Raw genomic sequence first — 9,624 nt, forward strand, 5'->3', positions numbered from 1 at the left:
GTTTTGCCTAACATTGTTTATTTAAATTTCGAAGGGATTTTCTTACACCAATTGAATAATAAACAACATATTACAGTACACTTATTGCTGCCTGAGTCTTGACATAGTCTTGATCCAATGTTGCAGCTACCAGCACAAGACATTAAGCTCCAGAGCATTGTCACATGACAGCATCTTTCTGGCCAATGAAGTACAGTCCTCACAGTCTGAGCGTGTTCTTTCACAAGAGAATGTGCACAGCAAGATTAGAGCACTGCAGGTGAGTCAAAAGGGCCCATATAACTCAGAATGAAAATATAAATCTACAATCTGCTCCAGCCAGCCTGTGTAATCACATTCATAAACAGCAATTTTATGCTCAAAGGTAATCTAACATAATCTACCATGAACAAACATGAACGTTATGTTGTCCCGGAAGCACAGCAAATATTTTCAACTCTGGACAGTTGAAGCTGCAGCAACAGAACATGCGGCTGGGCCCCCCTCCATTGCTGATTCCTGCAAAGCGCATTGAGGAGTCTGGAACAACTTCTGAGGATGATGGTTTACCCTGCAGTCCTCCTGAAATGTACTTACAAGATGTAGCTGTGCACACAACGGCCTATAAAGTGAGTACAACTATTCAACACATTGCTGAAAACTGACCAAAAAAAGTATGCCTGAATTTCAGTTATGGTTACCATTGCTGAGTAAAATCTCTTTGTCTTTCACAGTTTCCTGACACTAAAAAGCATCTCAGTTCATTAAGTTTAGCAGGAACAGGAAGTGAAGAAGAAGAGCAGGTAATGTTACATCATGTGAAATGCTACTCCCATAAGTTATTATTACTTTCTGTTGCTGGACTTTGCTGTGACAAAGTTGATGTTGTTTTGTAATTGCACAATTACATGGTCTTACATGAAGACACTACATTCTCCTCAATTCTTTATTTGGTTCCTCACAGCCTCCATCGAGGCCTCACTCGCCAGTCTCACGACTGTCTCCTCAGGCATTCATCTCATCACCTATAGATTTAGCTTCATCCTCTTCCAGTGTGGACTTCAATAGCCCTGCCCAATATGTCCCCTGCTTAGACAACTCAGCTGCCCGACACCGTATGTCTATCAAGCCCAGGAACCAGCGCGCCAGCTCCAAGGCCAAGAAGCCACCATCAGTAAGGGTCTGCATGCACAGAACTGGCTTAAAAACAGCTTACAAACATATTAACACTCAAATAATGATAACCCTCAGATATGGTTTAGCCATTTGTTATTTATTTGTCAGCCTCTTTCTCAGCACCCATATCGCCCTCACTCCAACAGTATGAACAATTTGGCCAACCTTCTTTCGGAGAGAGAGGAAGCATCACAGTATGATATCGGCAGATACCATCAACCTTTACTCTGCTCAGGTTACAAGCTTAGAGGATGAACTGACTTCTGTTTCACTTCCTGCTAATATGTCTCTACAGGACAAACAAGAGAAGACCATGGCTTTAGAAAGTGGTCCAGTAGGTCCACCAAGCATTGATGATGAAGCCCTAAAGGCCAGTGATCCAATAGGTCCACCAAGCATGAATGATGAAGCCCTAAAGCCCAGTGATTCAGTAGGTCCACCAAGCATGGATAATCAAGCCCAAAAAACCAGTGATCCATTCCCACCTGAGGGCAGAGTCACCACCAATCCACTCTACCTCCAGCCCATGCCTGGTCTATTTCCACCTTTAAATGCTGATAGCCAGCACACAAAGGAGACTGCAGTTGATTGTAATGAAGCATATAAGACCAGTCCAGTGAAGGTTTTAGCAGCAGATTATTATGTTACAACACAAAAATCCAGTGAGAGCGTTGAAGCAGGTACCACAGAACAAATGCACACTTTGAAAAAGGCTGTAGATGCAGATGCTTTGAGAGTGGCAGAGACCTTAGCAAGACCCCGCCCTGTTCCTGCACCACGTACCAAAAAGCCAACTTTAGAAAACAGAAATATGTCTGCACTGAAAATAAATATTTCAAAATACAGAGAGTTTGAAAAGGAGGCCTTTCTTCCTGAGCTAATCTGTAGGAACACATTGCCATTTGGAGGTCTGGATGAATCTTCAAAAAAAGATAATGAGCCACAAAGACTGAACTCATTCCAGTTTTCCACTGCATCTGTAAAAAATCGCTCCAAGATGAGTGGTGAGCATGTGTCTAAGAAGGAAGATGAAAGTTCTTGCGATGAAACTTCACTGAAGCCTCCATCCTACAACCCGAATCTGGAAGCACAAATGGAGAAAACTCATAATGTGAAACCTATTGAGGTTAACAAAACCTCTTTTGCCATCACTTTGCTAAAGGAAGTAATACTCCAGAATGTCTCCAAGACAGAAGTGGAAAGAAACCCTGAACTATGTGAAGGATGTGCACAGACCATAGAAGCTGAAAAGAGTAAGAAAGTAGAGGAAAATGAAGAGAAGAAAAATCTTTTTGGGGTTAAACTCCGAACCACTTCCTTGTCTCTTAAGTATCGCTCTGATGTGGCCAAAGCAGAGGCAAAAATAAAGCGACACAGTCTGGAGGAAAATCACATGATAGGAGTTTCTGATGGGCATACTGGAAAGGAACCATCTTCCATGGACATGACAGACATCACTAATGCCAGAAATGTAAATGTTCTCACAAATCTAGCACTTCAGAACCCGGACTTACAGCAAGATACAACTTTAGACAAAGGTAACACATAGTGCGATTAATGCAGAAATAACAAATACTTTGAAAGAATTCCTGAAAACTTGTCATTAAGTATGGTCAGTGATTGTGTCTAAACAAAATGCAATTGAATAAGTTGTCTGTTGACAAGTTAATTTCTGTATTTTGAAAAAAGCACAGATATAATCAGCTATAAATGTTTTCATATGTCTTATTGATTCCAAAGTCATTACTAGTTTCTGTTTTCTTTTGCAAAGATCAGAATATATTGTATTGTCAAATAATTTTGTCCATAAAAAAGAATGAAAATTGAGAATTTTGAGGCTTAATCTTTTTTGTGTCTCAGATAAAGAGCTTCCTCCCAGACCTGTGGTAAGCTCAAGCTGGGAGGCAGATACCGGATCTGAGCCAGCACGGATGACCTTTACCCGGGAGAAGACTAGAGCCCACAATCTGTCCACCAAACCCTGTTCACAGCCAGCTTCACCATTTAATTCTACATATTCATCTACACCTAAAACATCATTTGCTCCTCCACCCCTAAGACCAACACTTCAGCATAGACCACCCTTACCACTCATCACAAAATCTGATCTTAGGACACCCCTTAGCCCAGAGCTACAACCAAGTATCCAACCAACACCACAAACTCCACCAAAACTGGCTGCAAGTACAATGGCAGAAAGACGGGTCTCATACAGTCTGAGACAAGAAAATAGCAATGTGAGCCAGTTAGGAAAAGGACTTGATCTAGTGGAAATTAAGGTCAGTAAAATAAACAAAGGCAACTCTTTTCATGCATCCTGTATAATACATTCGAAATGTGTTTATAAGTACTCTGAAAGTATAAGCACCAATAAGTACCCATAAGTTTCAGAATAAACTATTTAAAATCTTAGTTTATATGTGCATCACAATATTTGTAAACTCTATTAGTTAGAATGTGACAGTTTAAAACTAATCCCAGATCAAAATTGTATTTTGACACGTAAAATTAAAACTGTTAAATTTTCATTTGTCTAGTCTTTCCAACAGCTGGCAAAAAGAAATCACACTGGCAGTGGAAATGCATGTTATTTACTTAATAATAAAAACAATATATTATTTATTGTTGCTATGATATTACAGGGACCATCTAAACCTGGAGGCAAGAGAAATACCCAAATAGAATCTGATGTCTTCAGGAGGACCCCGACCTTCAGTAAGAACATGACTTTACATAGCAACATCTGTAACTGTTAATCATTTTCTTGGAAAGGAAACACACTGTACATTTCAGGCCAAACACCAAGAAACCAAGAAAGTGTCCTTTCTTGTGAAAAGCTCAGAACACAAAAGAGCTTCAGCTTTCAAACTTTAAAATCGTGCAAAATTCTTTCTTGATGATGCATATAAAGTTCACAGTATTTAACATAGTGACATGTTTCTGTATTTACAAGAAGTTACCAATTTATTAGGTACAACACCTCCACACAAAAATTGCACCTACCAGTCATTTGTCATTTTGTCATGTGGAGGCAAAAATCTGTTCAGCACTACATCCAGTTAGTTTTCAATTGATTACTGAATTGGGCAAAGTGGTGACCTTAATGGCATTGAACATGACATAATCATGTGCATTATAATCATGTTGGTACAAGGCATGCCAGTTTTAGCATCTCCCAAACAGTTTCAACTTTTCATGGCTAACCATTTCATGGGTTTACTGAGAAAGCATAAAACTACCAGTGATTGGTGATCTTGAAAACAAAAACAGTTGGTGGATCAAATGTGTGAAATGAGAATGGTGAGAATTCTATCAACAAACAGACATGCTACCATAAGGTAGAACAAATGCGAACCCAGTATTAGTTGAAGAATGTAATCTCAAAAATACACTATTTACTGAACTTAATCTTAAGTGTTAGCAGCTAAAGGCCATGTCAACTGCCTCTGTGTTGGAATAAGCACAGGAACATCAAAATTGGACGGTTAAGAAGTAGAAAAAGAGTTGCCTTGTTAGAGGAATTGAAGTTTCTTTCACAAGCAACATGCTGTGTCAACAGTATAGGATGGTGCAGGCAGGGTGATGCTATGGGGAATATCCACACTCAGATAGACCCATCCAGTATGCCCGAGCACCATATCATAGGACACGAATTAGCACTGAATGGTTTCAGGAACAAGACATTGAGTTTTTATTGCTTCTGTGATCTGCATGGTCACCAGATTTTAACCCTGTCAAAGATCTGTGGGATAAGGTGAAAAGGATCACTTGCAGCAGTCCAGTTTATATCTTATATTTCTTCACAACACATGCATCATTTGGTAGATTTAATGCTCAGGGAAATTCATGCTGTTCTGAAAATCACAATAAGCACAACACACTACTAGAAAGGTGTACCTAATAAACAGGCAACTCAATGTACATCATATTAATGTTACAACATACATGAAGACATGAGGGATTAATTTGACAACAGTAATTATTTTTGAGTTCCTTAGCAATATTAAATTTGTCTTTGATCAGTGCCTACTGGCAAGCCTGAGCTTTCATCATCATCATCATCATCATCATCATCATCACTACTCCCCCAACAACAGTCTCCTTCAGACACAACTCAGCCATCTTGGATGGAACTTGCCAAGAGGAAGTCTCTGGCCTGGAGTGACAAATGTTTGGATTAAAGATAAATAAGAGAAGCTCTGAAGTCAGTATGTGTAGGTTTGTAAATGAAATCAAAGAACATGTATATGCACAACTGACACTTTATACTGTTGAGTTTATAAAAACTCAAACTGATGAAATGTGCTAGATCTGCAGAAATAACATGGTTTGGTTAAAAAAAAACCTCTGAACTAAAACTCTAAAATCTACTGACATTAAATTACAGTGTCATGTTCTGTCACTGTTTCCCGTCTCACGTGGGGTGTGTTTCCTTCTTTTAGCCTTTTTACTTCTGCTTCCATCTTTACAAATAGAATATATGGAACAGATATTACCCAGACCAGAAGTTCTATTTTGAAGTATTTTCTATAAAACGTAAAATGCCTCAGTGTACTGAATCTCACAGTTTGCATATTTCTGTACTCATGGAAAATACGTTGGAGGATGCTATGATGGTCGTGGCTTCGAGAACCAGTGCAGGGAGATATGAGTTGGTACCCAACCTGCCTCAGAAACCCAACACAGATTTGGAAAGATGGATGTGGGACATTAGAAGAACTGCCAGAGGGGAAGAATTAAGAAACTGCTTGAAAATGAAAAAATACATGATGCTGTTGTGTGGCACTACCCATATGCAAAGAGTCTGTAAATACATTAAGACAATAACATGCCACACACAATACTTTCAAAAGAAAAGTGTGATATAGAACTACCATGTATATTTCATAGTATAGTTATGACAGTCATGTGACACACACAATCATGTAATAAAGTGATCATTGTGAACCTGAAGGAAGAAGGTTCAGTTCACAAATGTGTGTTGTAGGTAGCTGGTATCATGTAAGCCAGTGGTGGCTGAGTACAATGCAGGTTAGTGATTTCCCATATCAAATACATTTGATGCATCCCAGCAGTTAATTACTAGCTTTAGTATGTGACCTGGAGCAGGGCAAATACCAAACTGTGACAGTCTCTGGCCCTCTAGTATCAGAGCACATCTGATCTAAACAATGCAGTGAAAATGTCTTTTACTTTGCATTGTGCAATAAACTTCTAAACCAGCATAATTATTTATTTAAGATATTAGCAAGAATATCCAAAATTGGCCTTACATCTTACACAACAAATGCTGTTTTAATCTTAATTTATATATATTTTACATATGCTTTAATATACATATAATTTTCATATACTTTCAATAGTGTTGTACAAATACCCCAAATGTTTGCTTTGATCTTCGAAGTTATTTTCTGTTCCATTTTTATGAGAATTCTGTGTTGGAGGATGGTTTAATCCATGGGATTCCCAGGATTTATGCGTGGTTAGCATCAAGGACGAGGTTCGGGTTTCACCACACCATAAGTACAGGACACCTCCAGGTAAGTTTAGCATGCATAGTTTATTGCTAAATGGTGAAAAGAAAGAAAAAGGAAAATAAATGGAAAATAAAATAAAATGCAACAGGAGTTTAGGATTCTAAGGTTTCTCAGACATTAATCAACAGTCCTATCAATTTATATTGGATTAGACTTCAGTGCCAGTCTAAAATATAGTTGGCGGCTGCTCAATCAGCAGACAATTACTAAATGAGTAAAGCTCCCATCTCACCAACCTCCACCTCCTGTTCTACACCCTATTAAATACAGGAAGCCCCACCCTGGGCTAAACCAATATCTCACAGAGATGAGTCTACAGAAGTAAAATAATATCTTGATATAATGCAATGTGTCAGTGTCAGTCCTGTGCACCCCGTTCAATGGTCACTACATCAATAGATTTACTGGTAAGGATAAATATTTATTGACTCAGTCCTTTTCTCTCTCCAGGTGTTCTTTTTTGGCAGATCCCCCTACCCTTGTAAATTCATGGGCCCTTCTGACTTGAATAAGGGTTGGAGCTGCTCCAGCACCCACTCTTTTGGAACAAGGCTCGCAGGTAAGCATATTCTTTAGTTCATTCCATGTTGTAACAGGTATCACTAACATCCACTGTGATGGGACAGGTCTCTGACATCATCAACCGCCCCCCCACTCCTGAGTGAGAAGCTCACTTCTCAGAATGATGCGAGAGGAAGTCTGCTGGCACATTCTGGTCCCTCTGGGTGACACTTCAGTCAGAACTTGAAAGACTGCAAGGACAGGTACCAGTGGATGATCCTCTCATTACTGTCTTTCATCTTTTGTATCCACTGTAGCACTCTGTAGTGAATCTCGAACATGAACCCGACCCCCATCAAGTATTTTAATGCCCACATTTTAATGCCCACTTTGCTTTCACTCTAGCACCTCCATTTTCATGGTGGAATAGTTCAAGTCCCTTGGGAACAACTTCCTGCTCTATCACCACAATTTTAGAAACGCGGAAATGCATTGAAATTATCTATGGAAATACATTGAAATTTATGAAATTATCTATATTTTGTTAAAATGAAAATAAAATGTTGACTTATTAGTAATAATTTAAAACAAATATTTTAGTTCTCCTCTTTGGAGCAGCAGTCACAAGAACACTCCTCACATCGAACAGATTACTGTACTTGATCTTTGAAGCAGGTATGATGCCTCTCCAGATGGTAAGTTGCCTTCTTACAAAGGAGAGAGAGTCGTCCATTTACCTCAAGTGCAGGAGATCACAAAGAATTGTTAATTTATATAAAAAATAAACTAAGGTTTTTGGTTTGGAGAGCCTATATTAAGTGTTCATGAATCCTGGCAGAAGTGGTCTTTCATCAGTAACTCAGTGATAAATGTTCATGTCCTGGAGATTGGTGTGGCATGTGTCATATCTACCCATGACAGTTACTCCTAGCTGGCAGAATTCCCAGAGTCCCCAGAGTTCTGACTAATTCACACACATTAAGCCTGCTAGCCCTGTGAAGAATATTTAAACCCCTTGCAACTGCCTTTGTGTGAAGTCTTGTAAGTCATGGTTCTGCAATTCTGAGCATTTGTTTTTTCTTAACAGGTTATAACTTCTGTTTCTCTCATTTCTGTCTCTTATCAGATTTTGGATTTGGTTGGTTGGTTTCCATGGTCTCTTGCCTGTTTACTCTGTTTACTCATAGATGGGTAGATGAGGAAGTACCATTCAAGAATTTAGTGAAGAGATTGATAAAAATTGTTTATTTTATACAGCTTTAAAATTTGCACATATATAATCAAACAGACATTTGACAGGAATTTGATACTCCATTATTCAAAATTCATACAGTAAAAACACTAGAATGTCATTATAATAAGTTCATGAGAAAGTATCTTTCAAGAATATAGTGGCATGATTTGAAAAAAAATTGATTTGTTTTATACAGCTTCAAAATTTGCATATATGGTACTGATTAGCCTGGAACTTGCTCCATATTCCAAATGTGTTGTGTTGTACCATTATTCCAAAATGAAATAGTAAAAATGACTGAAAGTTATACCATGGGTGCATGAGACAGTGTATTTCAAGAATATAGGGGAGTGATTTGATGACAATTTGACTTGTTTATTTATTAGAGCTTCAAACTGTAACGTGAGAGGCTAGGCAGGATGCAGAAACGAACCGTGTAGAACACTGACAATTATTTACACACGAGGACAACAAAGCACACAGCCACAACATATGGTAAAACACTGACAAACATCACCGAATAAAAAAAGACCTTATATACATTTATATACATGCACAATAACGAAATAAAACGAGGAACAGGTGTGATACACGGGAAGGGCGTGGCCTTGCGCGCGCACACACACGTACACGATATATGACACCAAAAAGACATTTATTGGGATTTTTCTACCCCATTACTCCAAATTCCTACAGTAAAATTGACCGCAAATCGTACCGTGGGTACAAGAGTAAGTGTACTTCCAGGATCTACTTAAGTGATCTTATAACAATTTGATTTGTGAATTTTATAGAGCTTCAAATATTACATACATGGAACTGAATAGACATTAGATACAGGATTTTGCCATCCTATTATTCCAAATTTCTACAGTAAAAATGACTGAAAGTCTTAGATGGGTAGATGAGAAAGTACCATTCACGAATTTGCTGAAGAAATCTAGTGAAATGTGAAATTAGTGAAATGATTAGCCATTTGCACAATATTGCTACGATATTTCTCAACCTTCTCATGGTAAAAACATAAGGAAATCTTCTGAAAAGATGATAAGATTCTTTTTTTAAGAAACTGATCTTTGTAAATATAGTGGATTGAACTGAAAAGAAATAGATTTTAACTGCGAAGCGTTGAATTTCCAACCAATCTGATACTTTTCTACATATGTTTTAACACAATTACTTTCGATGTATTAGACC

The 9,624-nt window shown here is 38.2% G+C and overlaps 1 protein-coding gene across 2 annotated transcripts; it reads left to right on the forward strand.

Moving 5' to 3' along the window:
- The first annotated feature begins 126 nt into the window (after window positions 1-126).
- On the forward strand, window positions 127-7,272 carry cracdlb (cracd like b). Of its 2 annotated transcripts, none has more exons than XM_081700722.1 (9): window positions 127-259; window positions 424-608; window positions 714-782; window positions 944-1,153; window positions 1,451-2,693; window positions 3,016-3,434; window positions 3,798-3,870; window positions 5,179-6,695; window positions 7,143-7,272. In XM_081700722.1, the coding sequence occupies exons 2-8, from the start codon at window positions 468-470 to the stop codon at window positions 5,334-5,336; spliced, it is 2,313 nt and encodes a 770-aa protein (XP_081556848.1). In that variant the 5' UTR covers window positions 127-259; window positions 424-467; the 3' UTR covers window positions 5,337-6,695; window positions 7,143-7,272. The 2 variants fall into 2 exon arrangements, with proteins under 2 accessions (XP_081556848.1, XP_081556847.1); XM_081700721.1 differs by having other exon boundaries at window positions 154-259; window positions 419-608.
- The last annotated feature ends 2,352 nt before the right edge of the window (window positions 7,273-9,624 follow it).

Source organism: Electrophorus electricus, chromosome 18 (genome assembly GCF_041902795.1).
Source record: "Electrophorus electricus isolate QZ-2024a chromosome 18, ASM4190279v1, whole genome shotgun sequence".
Taxonomy (NCBI): domain Eukaryota; kingdom Metazoa; phylum Chordata; class Actinopteri; order Gymnotiformes; family Gymnotidae; genus Electrophorus; species Electrophorus electricus.

Bases quoted from the DNA above. Each gene is read 5' to 3' on its own strand.
- cracdlb (XM_081700721.1), top strand. From the start codon at position 165: ATGACAGCATCTTTCTGGCCAATGAAGTACAGTCCTCACAGTCTGAGC. The intron at 609-713 runs GTGAGTACAACT...TGTCTTTCACAG, and splicing joins TGCACACAACGGCCTATAAA to TTTCCTGACACTAAAAAGCA. The intron at 3,435-3,797 runs GTCAGTAAAATA...ATGATATTACAG, and splicing joins TTGATCTAGTGGAAATTAAG to GGACCATCTAAACCTGGAGG.